At 34.0% G+C, this 15,319-nt stretch overlaps 1 protein-coding gene across 1 annotated transcript; it reads right to left on the reverse strand.

The window, feature by feature from the left end:
- Nucleotides 1–6,979: 6,979 nt before the first annotated feature.
- LOC150032057 (uncharacterized) lies at nt 6,980–10,150 on the reverse strand. The gene is made up of 8 exons (XM_090308367.1): nt 10,002–10,150; nt 9,840–9,906; nt 9,666–9,724; nt 9,325–9,563; nt 8,875–9,112; nt 8,331–8,682; nt 8,078–8,134; nt 6,980–7,081 (listed from the first exon to the last, which is right to left on the reverse strand). The coding sequence occupies exons 1-8, from the start codon at nt 10,148–10,150 to the stop codon at nt 6,980–6,982; spliced, it is 1,263 nt and encodes a 420-aa protein (XP_090164493.1).
- Nucleotides 10,151–15,319: the final 5,169 nt, after the last annotated feature.

The following is a 15,319-nucleotide window of genomic DNA, read 5'->3' on the forward strand; positions in this document are numbered from 1 at the left end:
ATCCCAACCAGCCACCCGATGCGTCGAACCCGACTGACGCAACATACTAGACCACATCTCTCTCCTAAACCCACACTCAAAAAATAAATGATCCTGTGACTCCACACCTCTCCCACATAGAAGACACCCCCCTCTGACACCACATCCTAACTCCTCAACCAATCCCATGTACCCAACCTGTCCCTCACCGCTAACCACGCACAAAAGGGGTGACGCGGAATACCACCCCCCCGCCTACAAAATACCAGCTCAAGACACCCTAGGACGAAGAGGACACATACTCTCCCAAACACTAGAGATAGAAAACCGACCACTACCATCTGGCACCCAAACCCAATAATCCTCCCCTCTCACCCTAGGCCCCACTGCCTGGATAAGACTCCAGATCTCAAGCAGCTCCCAAGACACTGTAGGCCACCTCCAACCTCCCTCACCATCCATGAACTCTGACAACTGCGCTTCCAAACTACTCTTTGCATCATGAACCACCGTAGACCCGTTGAATCCAAAATCGCACACCCCAGCGGCCAAGGATCCCACCAAACAAAACAAGACCGTCCATCGCCGATCATCAAACGAACCAGATGCTTGAATCTATCTCTACACAAGATAGCCCTCAAGCACCAATACCTCCCAACCTCACTCCGAACAACCCACAACGACCGCCCATGGAAAACATACGCCTCCACCCACGTCACCCATAATGACCTCGATTTAATTAAGAGAAGCCAGATCAACTTCATAATAGTAGCCTAGTTCCAAGAGGCCACATGCTTCACACCCAACCCCACTCCCAACGACAAGTACACCTCATCCCACACCACTCGTGCACTACCCTGACTCACCACACTACTCTTCCAAGAATAAAAACTGCATACATGTTAAACCAATGAAGTTGAGATAATTTAACTCTTTTCTTTACCCAAACAAATAATAAAATAAATAAATGGCATCATAATTCCTAATTTATATCTATATCACTCATTATATATTAGAATCCCATTTAAATAAAAAAGAAAAGAAAATGATAATCAACATCTATAATGAGAGAGATTCACAAAATAGTTACAAATCATTTTGTAGATATTCATAACTAAGAAATCAGATGTAGGCTAACACGAACCATTTAAACTAACCAATCAAATCACAAAAAAAGAAGAAGCATAAAATGATAATCAATTAGATATAGGTAGAACGAGCATGAAACGACAATCGAGAATGACATATATTGTTAAACCAATAAAGTTCCAAAATTTTCATCTCACCTCACACACATTTTCTAACCCAAACAAGCAAGAATATTAATGACATTCTGATTTTTAGTTTTTGTTTATATAACTCAACTCAGATTAGAATCCGATTTAAACTAAAACAAATAGAAAAAAATAAATTGACATTGGTAAGTAAAAAGAATCACGAAATAGTTCTGAATATTTATAATTAACAAATCAAATATGGCATTAATTGACATCTATAATTGAAAAGAATTCTAATCATCGTATTCATAATTAACCAAATATATGGTTTAAGAAAAAACACTAGCCTATCAGATATGCATAAAACGATTGTTTGGCATCAACAAAGAAAATGCATATGTTATGGGTACTTCTTGACTAGTAAAAGATGAAGATAAAGGTAAAACCAGAAGAGTTACCTAATCACAAAAAACGGATCCAAGATCGGCAGAAAGTGGACCTAAGACAGTTCCAAACAAATGGGGAGAAAAAGCAATTGGGGTAATACCCGATTGGACTGCTTTAGCCTCAGAGGCCAAGGTCAAAGCCAATAATCCCTCACGAGTGGCCAATCTAGATCGACCATTGACCCTCTATTATTGAACATCCCTAGTGGCCCAAGTCTAGCCCTGAATGTCTGGTTTTCAAATAGGTAAAGAAAGTAGATTCCATATCCTAAAGGGATAAGGAAGACTCTTAACTCCATTATAAACATAGCATGACAACCCTGTAAAAAGTAAGTTCATATCCTCCCTAAAACTCCTTGCTCTGACATTTGTGTTGAGATTTGATTTAAACATCAGAGTGTCTGTGGCAAACATTACACCGGTGTGTTATTTTTATTGTTTTGCAAGTAACTTTTTATCAAATCACAATGCCGAACGTAATATCCCACCCAATCTATGATTTTCGAAACAAATTGGAAATTAAAATTGCACAATTTAGCTTTGATACTAATTGAAGAGATTGAATTTCAAGCGAAAATGCGTGAACGCCATACGATTTTAATTTCAATTTGAGATACAAACAAAAAATACAGAGAAGAACTAAATCACAGGATAAACAATCTCAAGTCAGTATGCTATAAGGAGATGGAAAAGAAGAAAATCGTTACTTCTTCACGAATTCTCTCTCGATCTCATGACGGTAACAATTCTTCCCTGGTCTCACCAAGAAAATGCAGCAAATGGAGATGGGCACCACTATAAAGGCTTCCTCATTATTCTCAAGGTTGAGAACCGTGGAGGAGTTGTGGCCTCACTCTTGGATCAATTATGGGAGAAGAGAGAAGAAGATATTTGTAAGAGAAATTCAAAGACCCGTTCTCTAAAGTGAGGTGTAGGAGGAAGAAGGAGATCTCACTCTCTGTCAAAACATGGAACTGTTTTCACGTATTGGAGTTGCTAGATTAATGGGTCCCAAATTATTTAAGATTTAAAAAATAATTTAAATTTTAAATAAAATATATAATAACCAACCTTATTATATATCAATAAAACTTTATGTTATATCACATATCACATATAATCTATAGTATATATTATATCACATATAATATAACCTATAGTTTATTAATCTCTCATGTAACCTATAGAATTAATATGAATTACATTCATATTCATTTTAACCTATAGGTTTTATATGAATCATATTCATATAATTAATATTTGAATCATATTCAAATATTCATTTATTCTATTAAAACTTTATATTATAACCTATCATATACGTTATATTAATTATATTTTATATTAATCATATTCATATAATTAATATTTGAATCATATTCAAATAGGGAAAGTTGCATGAATATTTATTTTACAATAAATATTAGAGTTTATGTGGTAAGATAAAAGTATTTGCAAGTATAGTTTTTATATTAAAGATTTAGCCCAGAAAAAGGAAAAGACTAAAATGGACATGGGTCCATATAAAACCGTTTGGCCACAATGTAAAGGACTATTTTATTAATTATAAATTTCATTTCGACCCTTCATCTTCTTCCAAAAAACGCGAAAAACACTTCCAACCCTTTCGAGCTCCGACAGTGCCGTCTCCTTCCGATTTCAACCTTTTGATTTCGACAGTGTCATCTTCTTCCCCATCGATTTCGCTCCAAACTTCAAAAGTTACGTTGTTCTTCTTCGTTTCTTCGTTTCTTCTTTTTCCTTTGTTCATCTCTTCATCACTGATAGCAAGAATTCGAAAACATAGGGCTTCGTTCTTCTTCCATTGACAGTTTATATAAAAAGATAAATAGTTATTTCAAATTAGGGCTACATGCATTCTCCAGCATTTTTAGGTGTTTCATTTTATTATGCATTTTGGTCATAGTGTAGTCATCACAGTGTAGTCACCATAGACTAATAGTCATCAAAATGTTGATTATGTGAAGATTATTTGGAATGTTGATTGTAATTTGCTAGTTTTTCGAGGAATATGTAGATAGTTTATTGTTGACCGTGTTTGATTGCTAATTATGTGAAGATTAGTACTGTGTTCGTTGTGATTTGCTGATGTTTCAATGAATATTATGCTAATTTAGTTATTTATTGTTGTTTAACTGAAGTTATCATTGATGCTTTAGGCAATATGTTGACAGTTCATTGATAGTTTGTTGATGGATTTGTCTATCAACAAACTATCACTGATGGATGCTATCATTGATGCTAATTTAGTTTCCTGTACTGTGATTTGATGATTGTTTATTCATAGGAAAAGTATCTATCACTATTATTACTATCAATGATATGAATGTAATGGTTCCACATGTTTGTTTGTAGGATAGAAGTTATCACTGATACTTTAGACAATATGTTGACAGTTCATTGATTGTTTGTTGATGGATTTGTCTATCAAAAAATTATCACTAATGGATGCTATCATTGATGCTAATTTAGTTCCCTGTACTGTGATTTGATGATTGTTTATTCATAGGAAAAGTATCTATCACTATTATTGCTATCAATGATATGAATGTAATGGTCTCACATGTTTTTTTTAGGATAAATGGAGAAAGAAAATAGAAAAACATTGGAAGGATCAACATCTGGGAAAAAACATAAGAAGATCAAGGTCACAATCTAATGATATTTTATAAATTTATATAGATTTGTGGTTGCTTTTTTCTTACATTTATATTATTGTTTTATATACAGGAAAATTATTAATTGTTCCAGAAAGTGAATGGACAAATCCATTAAAAGTCAACTCCTTCATAAGTTTAAATGTCCTGTCTAACATAGAAAAATTAGATGAGACATCACTCCAACTATTTAGAGAAGGTCCTTTTGGGCACTTCTTAGATATGACAATGAAAAGGATGCCCAACCAACTCATATCACACCTTATTAGAAGGCAATGCACAACTACCAAGCAAAATATATTGGCCTTTAATTTAGAAGGACATATTTCAGAATTTGGCCTCAAGGATTTTTGTTTAGTAATAGGTTTAAATTGTGATGATTACCCTATAGATGGTATCTATAGTGAACAGGAATCAATGGACCACACGATTAGGAACTTCTTTTGCAAGACAAATAAAAAATTATAAGAAGAGAGCTCCAACCTACTTTTAATTTATTAGGTTCTGATGTCAACATACCCATTGATATAAAGGTCAAACTTGCACACTTGTATTTTCTAGAAAGCTTCCTAATTCCTACACAAGGACATAACAAAGTAAGTTGGAAGCATCTAAAAATGTTGGATGACGAAGAAAGGTTTAGATCTTATCCATGGGGCAGAGTTTCTTTTGAACTAACTATAGAGTTTTTTAAGAAGGTTGTCATCAATAAGCCATCTTCCATTTTCCTCCAAGGATTTCCACTAGCTTTGTTATATTGGGCTTTTAAAATTATACTAAGATTATCCAACCCCAATATTAGATTTGCACGAAGAGTAAAAAGCGATGTACCTAGACTTACTCAATGGGAGTCTTAAGAACCTAATGATTGGTAACACATCAACAACAATATTTTCAAAGCCACTGGTGTAATTTTATCACTGTTATTTCCTTTATTTATATATATTATTAGCATGCTATCAAATGATAGAAACTATAACTGATGTTTAAGCTTTTATGACATAGAAGATACCACTACCAGTGATAACTTCTATCAGTCATTTGGAACTATTGTGATATCTTCTATCATTGATAGCATGTTATTGTAGATAGAAGCAATCAGTGATAGCTTGAAATCAGTGATTATTTCTATAAATTAGCTGTATCATTAACATCTTTATTAAACTTTCAGTTTACTGTTGCTTCATTTGTTCCAACTGAACAAGAATTGCAATCCAATTATTATGCCTATTTTGCGGAGGTGGAAACCAGGGAGATGGAAATTGAAAAAGAAAAAGAAAGAAAACAAATGTCAACTGGGAGAAGAATTACATCATTACAAGAGGCAATTAAAGAATTAAAAAGAGGACAAGAAGATATTAAGAAGGACATCAATGAAAAGCACAAGGAGATTCTTGATATATTGGGCCACATAAAAGAAGCTATCAGTGATAAACTTCCACAAAAAGAAGAAGGTGGTGAAAAGCAATCTCAAGAATCTTTTGAGAAGAACAAAGCGCCATCATCTAGTTTAGAGCTTTTAGATGCAAGTTTGGAAGTTCTAGAGGTAAAACTTATGATTTTCTTTTTTTGTAAAGAAGTACAATAACAAAAATGATATATGCACGCAGACTAAAGTTGACACTGTTAAGGACAAAGAGGCTTAAGATGATCAAGAGAATGTCCAGCAAGAACAATTGCATGATGATCCTGAAGATGAAGAGGAAGATCAAGAAGAAAAAGATAAAGAAGATATGACGAAAAAGAATGTAAGTATTGCTTGATTGATGATCTTAATTATAACATTAGCATGCTATCAGTGATATCTGAAATCATTGATAATCAACTATCAGTGATAACACGTTATTATTGATAGTTTGTTATGAGTGATCGTATAAATAATAGGAAGTTTTATTTACTTGACTGATACTGATAGCACATTGATGTCATGGTATATTTGATTCCATGATTTCAGGTGATTGAAAAGACTCTTAAAAAGAGTCCAAAAAAATATTGACCAAAGGTTGTCATAAAAAATATAGAGGACAACAAGAGACCAAAAAGACAAGCAAAACCAACGAAGAAAATCTTGGAGAACGCAAAGAAACAAAATAAAGACAAAAAGAAGGTCTCTCCAAATGTATCTACCAAGGTGTCTCCAAGCAAAGCTACAAGGCAGTCTCCAAGGTGGAATGACGACGCTCCAAGCTTTGATCTCAAATTATCACAACTTTGATTGACAATAGATAGACTTGTTTATTGACAATGGACTTCTGTTTGACAATAGTTTGGAAATTATTTTGACAATATACAGTGATTGTTATGATTTTAGAAATTACATTGTTATTTTACAAGATCAATGATAGTTATATTGAATCAATATGAATCCTTCATAAATGTGATTGATATAGTTGCAACTTTCAATTTATTTTAGAGGTTGTTACTAGCCCCTCCTGCCAGCACCCACCACCCGAGACTTTTAATCTAAATACCAACCTGTTAAAACACTAGTAATATAAACAGCAAACCTCCCTTAAGGTTCTACAAAGATTACATAAATACATGAATGCAACCAAGATATTACATTTACTGAAGAATAACAGATCCCCTCAAGCGACACTAGCGAGATTCTCTAGAGCGACACTAGCGAGATCCTCTAGAGCGACACCAGCGATACCTTCTAGAGCGACACCAGCACACCAGCGATACACTCGAGAGCGACACCAGCGATACCCTCTAGAGCAACACCAACGATACCCTCTAGAGCAATACCAAGCTTTTCCTGTGAAATTCTTAGCGATACTCACCTCAATTCCTAGCGAGATTTCTCCCGAGAGCGATATCCTCCTTACAAAATCCTCTAAACACAAGCTGCACAGCTTCTATCACTGATAGTATGGTATCGGTCATGCTATATGATCATGTAGCATTTGGTTGGCGATTCTATCCGTGATAAAATCTATCATCGATGGATCTTCTAAAAAAATGCTTATCTACTGTCAGTGATAGAATCTATCACTTCATTGTATTAATTGCTGACAGAAGCTATTACAGATAGCTTGATATCATTTCTTTTAATTGTTGTGGCTAAAGGAAAACAAAAGCTTCATAAATAAAAGCATCATATTGTGAAGCATCATATTGACTAAAGAATGGATATATCAACAACAAAATCTGTTCCACTACCAAAACATTACTAACAAGGTCTCTAATATATTTATGACAAACATCAATAACAAATTGTCTCACTATCTAATGGTTAAATTGATGACAAAAAGCAACAACTACAATCTAATTAACAAATTGGTGAAAAACATCGGCTATCTCACTATCATTGATAAATTGACGACAAACATCAATTACAAAACAAGCTTCTTCATTACAAACATCAATTACAAATCAAGCTTCTTCATTAAACAACCGGTGGAAATTTGCATGTCCAACAATTATGGCCACGACGATGACATCGACTGCACTTCGAGCTTTTTTTCTTTTCACCAATTGATAATATTCTTTGTTTACGTGGTCGTCCAGTCGGACGTTTAACTATTGGAGGTAATACATTCACACCAACATCGATAGATCTCCAATCAGAATGATTTCCAATAGGATAAACTGATCCTTTATAGGTTGATAACAATGTACTGCAAAAATAGTTGTCTGACACAAAAGTATATATATCTAAATTTAGCCCACGAATAATAGCACAAGCATGAGCACATGGAATCTCCACCAAATCCCGAACACGACAACTGCATGATTTATAGGCCAAATTTACCAAAAAGTGATTGTCCCCATCAACTACTTTATATTCTTCATTGTTAATAGGATCAACCTGAAAAATAAAACAGTCAACAAAATGTAATCAACTAGGTGAACTAATGGAATGTCAATGAAAACTAAAATATAAATGAAATTGTAAGTGATGCTATCCCTACCTGATTAAATATTTTCAAGCTATCAGTGAAAAGAAAAACTATCACTGATAACATGTTATTAATGATATTTTCTAATAGTTAAGGTATTTGTACCTTGAAGCTTCTTGACTGATTGTGTTGCTCTCGCAACTCAGACTCTGCCCAATTAGTCAAAACAGTCTTCATGGATAATGCTGATTGACCTTTTTCATAAAACCAATTTTGAAGTATTTCTCTAATATAATCAAGTAAGGATGCAACGGGGAACTCCCTAGGCTCTTTCAAAATATTATTCAAGCACTTTGAAATATTAGTAGTCATCATATTATGCCTTCTTCTCCTAGAATGTGCACGTGCCCACTTCTCAAAACAAACTTTACTGAGATATTCCCGAATTGTAGGATATATTGATTCCATCCATTTCATATAAAACTCGAACTTATCAATTGTATAAGCTTTTGCACAACTATAATATATGTCATCAATTAAAGAATCCTTATAAATCAACTTCATATTTTGCAAAAGGTGTCGTAGACAAATACAATACTCAACATTTGAAAAAACATTCATAACACCTTTTGGAATGCTAAAATGTCGATCAGAAATAATGACTAATCCTTCTCGTTCACCAAAACTTTTCTTTAAATTCTAAAAAAACCATCTCCTGGATGCATCATTTTCAGAGTCAAGAATACTAAAAGCAAGAGGAAAAATCTGATTGTTACCGTCAATTGTTGAAGCCGTCAAAAGAGTCCCGACATATTTATATTTCAAGAACGTCCCATCAACTGATATATTAGGCCTATAATGCTTCCAACCCTCAATTGATGCTCCAATAGCCATATAACAATACTTAAAATGCCCATTTATGTCAGTTTCATAGGCAGTAAATGTACCTAAAAGAAGAAAATAAACAATTAAGGCAGATTGCAAAAGGTATATAATTGATTGATGCCTACTACCAATAGCTTCTATCATTGGTTGCAGTCCATCACCAATAGCTTCCATTATTTTCATGTTATCAGTGATGGAAGATATCAGTAATAAACTCTAATCAGTGATAGAAGCTATCATTGATAGATCATATAATAAGTCAGAAACAAGAAACCTGGATTCTTTTCTTCTAACTTCAACAAAAACTTTGGAATCAAAGCATATGATTCACATGCATCGCCCTTCAAAGACTTCATTATTTGCTCTTTTGCCTTCCATGCTTTATAATAGCTAATAGTTACTCCAAATTCCTTATGGACTTTATTCACAATATCACTAGGAGTTAAGGTATGAGAAGAACTAAATCTAAAATCATTTCTTAAACATTCAGTTATTAAAGACAAAGAAGCTTGCCTATGACAAGTTTGAATACTTTTTATAGAACAATAATGAATATCAATAAACATCCTAAGCATCCACAAAACACTCCGCTTGTAACGGGACGCCCTCACATACCACTGACAACCATCTTGAATACATCGAAACACAATTGCTCTTGAATTTGACGTTATAGTCTTAAATTCAAAATTCTTCTTAACCGCTATCAAGTAAAAACAATTTGATAAAATCTCTTTGCTAGCAGACACATCTTTTTCTTTCAAATCACGAGCAATATATATCCATAATCACTTGAAAATCAACATCATCAATCACAGGTTTAGAAGAAGGAACAGTAAACAAATAATTCTCAGCTTCACTAGAAACAACATTAGAAGACACTTCCAAACGTGAACTACTGCATGAGCAACCAAAGGATGTTGTGTATTGTGTTCCTTAACTAAAGCCAAAAACCAAGCTATATCCTTATCTTCACAAATTTGAACTACATTTTGAACCTTATTCATAACAAAATCTAATAGAACGGAAAGTTCTATAGAAGAAGTAGACACATCCAAACAAATCTCCTTAACTATTAAACCCATAAAATCTTCAAAAACCATTATATCATCTACTAAAACTCCAGTAGATTGGTAATTCACATAACAGTATTTTTCATTCCATATTCCACTATGAAAAACAACTATTGGAATAACCGTGTTTTAAAATTCCTGCAAAAGTAAAACAAAAACTATTGAATAACAATATCAATACGTTCTAAGAGCTATCAAAAGCAAATATAAATCTATCAATATCATTGATACCAATCTAAAACTAGGCATGTCTTTCCATGGATATCAATAAAAATTAATGAACAAATAAAAAATGATAGAAATCACACATTCTATCAATGATAGACATTATCAATGATAGCCACTGATATCTTCCAATACACTAATAGACATTATCAATGATAGCCACTAATATCTTCCAATACACTAATAGACATTATCAATGACAAACACAAAGCCAATATAGCTGTAATGTCAAACCTAAAAATATCAAACATCAAAATACACTTATATATTTATAGAAAGAATATACAGTATCAAATAAAATAGTGAAGAATGCAAGCCCTAACTTAATTAATCAATCAAAACTCAAAATATCAACACAATGAACAAAGCAAAATTTCATGAAGGCACACAAACTCTGCTCACAATCCATTATGTTCACAGTGAGCTGAAGAAATCATTTGGTTCTTGAGAAAAAGAGAAAGAAAATACTAAATGACCAGAAACTATTTAGGAAAAATTGAAAAATAGAATCGAAAAAACAAGAACGAAAGCTAAAAGAAAAAAAACTCCCAATCAAAGATGAAATCGAAAAAAGAAAAACGAACTCACGAATCGGAATTGATCGAAGTATCACGGAGCTTCACGAATTGGAACTGATCGAAGTATCACGGAGCTTCATGAATGGGATATAATGGAGACTGATTCATCGATATTTCACCTTGAAAGAAAAGGAAAGAACAGCAAAAAGGAAAGCAAAAAGTATCATGGAGCTTCATTGATTTGATTTCATGGAGATGATAGATATAATCACTGTGAAAGAAGAAGAAGGTCACGAACGACAATGTTCAAAAGAGGTGACGAACGTGAAAAAGGAAAGTTAATAAAGGAAAAGAGAGGGTAAATTTGGAATTTTGAAAAAAAGGAAAGCTTGACCGGTCAATATTTGCTATAATAGCAAATATTAAAAATGTGGTATATAATCACATTTTTTCCCTTTTGTATTATTCAATACAAATTTCCATTAAAAAAATATTCAGTTTTCTCATTAAAACTTTATATTATAATGTATCATATACATTATATTAATTGTGTCTTATATAATTAATCTTCTTTAATTAATTTGAACAACTCAAATTAATTCAAAATTAATTCTATTGCTCATTGATCCAAATTGTGCTAATAAAGATACCTTATGGACCTATAGAATGAAGCTTCAATGATGCTTGATTATTTAATTAAATCTTTAATTAAATTGATCAACCTTCATTAACTCTCGATTACTTCACCACAGACTGATAGTTGCATTCTTCGCACAATAGATATATTTTTGTATCCATTAGATATAACCAATCAACACTGCGTCGACCCTTCACAAATTTCTCGTAAGTACAATTGGGCCAAAATTATCGTTTTGCTCATGTAGTTATATCTAACTCCTTAAGTATCGTTGATCCCTCTAATGAAAATTAGTTATAATCTAACTATAACTGAACCCTTATCGAGCCAGGAGAGGGTGTAGTGCAACATTGTTCAAGCCCCAAAATTAACTCTTAATGGAGCAATTTCTCTACTTACCCTAACAATAGAGAAGAAGTGAATTCTTTCTTATGTAGTTGCGCTCATAGCTCCCCAATCAGATGAATCCCGAAAAGATTAGGCTTATTGAGTCGGCAAATTTGGCCACTCTCACCCAAGCAAATCACAGAACTATCCTCATAAGCAGGAGTTCAAAGCTCACTCAAGATTCAGATTAAGTCACCTATGGTCATCCTGGTTAAATGTATGTATCATCTAACAACAATGTTATAAAGAGAGATTATTCATATTGCGGTTCAGTCTTATAAAAACTCTTTGTATAGGATACCCCTACTTATATGTCTCCACATGAATGATTAGTATCAGATCATTTGCAGCACTTTACAACTTTTGTAACAACTACAATGCGGGCCGTATCCACAGTGTCACTAGGATAAGGTACCCAATCTTATCCATCTACTACAAATCGTTCAGGTTATCACTTAAACATGATCTACCTGTATGTCTTTACATACATGTTTAAGTTATATAAAATAACTTAAGATCTTAGTTTATTGGATTGAGTAATTGCACATAAAATAACAATTATTTTATTAATAACAATTTTTTACATAGGTTTACAAACTACGAGAATATAAGAGATTTAGGATACCATCCCAACAGGCAACACATGAAAGCCAAGTGAGTTCAATTAGCCGGATTTTGCCATCGACAACATCTATTTTATAGTTTCAATTTATATTACTTAGCATAAAATCTCATTTAAACTGAATAGAAACCCATAAATTGGTATGGGTAATTAAAAAGAATCACAAAATAGTTTTAACGAAGATATTCATGACTGACCAATGAGATATGACCAAAATGAACTATGAATTGTAAAATGATTTTGATATTATTCATATCTAACCAATCAAGGTTTTAAAAACAAACCGATTAGATTGTTTTAAAAAAAACTAAAGACAAGTTTAGTAGGCAATTAAAAAACTATAATTTGAAAATAAGAAATTCAATTAAAACATAGTTGTATTTCATGTTTTCAAATGTGCATTTGGTAGAAAATTCAGAATTTAAATGTCAATTTAAACAATTTTTCAAAATGTGTTTGATAATATGTTGGGTGAAAATTTAACTTTCAAAACTAGAGAGAACCAACTTTTTTGTTGGAGAATCCCACATTGGAAACTTTTTTGGCTGGAGAATCCCACATTGGAAAATTTGGTGTTGGAAGTCTCCTTTGTGTACTCCAACTTTGTGTTTTGGGTCCCAAGGGGTATCCATGTTTTGGAGGGAGTGAGAAGATAGACCAATGTGAGTTCGGTGGACGGGCGGGCGTGGCGAGGCGAGTGTATGATGATTATTTTTAATAAAAATATTATTATTTTTAATAAAAATATTATTATTTTTTAAATTGGAAAAAAGGATGAAACGGTCCATTCGTCCACCCATCCGTACCGTCTGCGCACGTTCTGTGGTGGAGCGACCTTCTCACTCCCTATAGTTCGACGTTGAAGGCCTATAAAAGGTGAGGTCTTCAGCAGTTTGTCACACATAATTCATTTCTTCATTTCCCACTTCATTTTCCTCTCCTTCTCCATTTTAGCTTTCCGAGCAGTGAGTTTAGAAAGGGTGTATGTTCCCGTCAGTAACGGTACATTTCCGATCGATTTTCATTTAGCTGTTTTATCTTGGGGACGACGTTGCAATTTCAGACCTGTTTGCACACTTAGGCAGAGCCGCGAAACGTCTTAAAGAGAGCGAGCTTCGCGACTTAGCCTTAACGAGTTTCTGTTTTGCAGGTTTTGCTCTTCGCTTGACAGTCGTGCCTTAATGGTTTACTGTTCGTCGTTCTGAGGGTTCTGTCATTTTCAAAAATTTTAAGACGTTGCCATATCATCAATGGACCTCAGTAGCAACAATGACGTTATGATATCTGATCTCAACCGTTCATTTCGGTTCGAATGAGCGAACTTCAAGCGGTGGAAGCAAAAGATGTTGTTCTTCCCACCGTCAAAAAAGTTGCCGAAGCTTGTACCAACGCTAAGCCGATCGTCCCTTTAGAAGAACCAACTGAACAACAGAAAAAAGAAGTTGTTGGCTGGGAGGAGAAAGACTTTCTATGTAAGAATTTCATTTTAAATGGTTTGACTGACAATCTGTATGACTACTACAGTACAATGAAGACAGCGAAGGAGGCCTAGAATGCCCTGCAAAAGAAGTATGACATCGAGGAGGCCGGGTCGAAGAAATATGCGGTTAGCCGTTATCTCAAGTTCCAGATGACGGATGACAAATCCATAGAGACCCAATCCCATGAACTTCAGAAGATAGCCTATGAGATAATTACTGAAGGTATGCCTCTAGACGAATAATTCCAAGTTGCTGTTATTATTGATAAACTACCCCCTTTTTAGAAAGACTTTAAGAACACTTTGAGGCATAAGACCAAGAAATTCTCCTTGGAGAGTCTTATAACTCGGCTAAGGATCGAGGAAGAAACCTGAAAGTAGGACCTGAGGGAGGAGGTGAACACTGTACTTGGGAAACCCACCTCTGCCATAGTAAAACCTGACAAAAAATCTAAGGGGACAAAGAGGAAAGGTCAGAACTATGGCTCCAACAACCCGAACCAATAGAAAAAACAGAAGCCCCCTTCAGAAGAAACGGTATAGTTCCTCTGTTTTAATTGTAATAAACCTGGGCACATGGCTAGGAACTGTAGGAACATGCGTCGTTCTGCTGGTCAGGTGAACCTGACAGAAGAACTGTTAGTCGCCATGATCACAGAAGTAAATATGATCGGTGGTTGTGAAGGGTGGTGGATAGACATTGGCGCGACACGCCATGTCTATCACGGTCTTAGTCTATTTAAAACTTATACTAAAACTAAGGATAAAAATATTCTGTTGGGAGATCACCACTCCACGAAAGTTATTGGAACTGAAGTTTACCTCTGGGAAGACCCTCACGCTGAAAGACGTTCTGCACACTCCGGTGATACGAAAAAATTTGGTTTTGGGCTATCTCCTCAACAAAGTCGGGTTTACTCAAACTATAGGAGCAGATCTATATACCCTTACCAAAAATAATGTATTTGTAGGGAAAGGGTATGCAACTGAGGGAATGTTCAAATTAAATTTAGACTTTAATAAAATGAAATCTTCTGTATATATGTTGTGTTCTATGAATATTTGACATGCTAGACTCTATCATGTGAATATGAATTTAATTAGTAACATGATTAGGCTGGAAATGATACCTAAGTTATCCACGAATGATTTTGATAAATGTAAGTATTGTAGTCAGGCTAAAATTACTAAAACTCCACATAAATTTGTACTTAGGAATTCTGGGCCTCTTGATTTGATTCATTCTGATGTCTGTGAATTTGATGGCATATTGACTAGGAACAATAAAAGATATTTCATTACTTTTATTGATGATTGCTCTGCTTTGACT

The sequence above is a fragment of the Benincasa hispida genome, chromosome 12 (genome assembly GCF_027475165.1).
Source record: "Benincasa hispida cultivar pf3 chromosome 12, pf3_genome.v1.1, whole genome shotgun sequence".
NCBI lineage: Eukaryota > Viridiplantae > Streptophyta > Magnoliopsida > Cucurbitales > Cucurbitaceae > Benincasa > Benincasa hispida.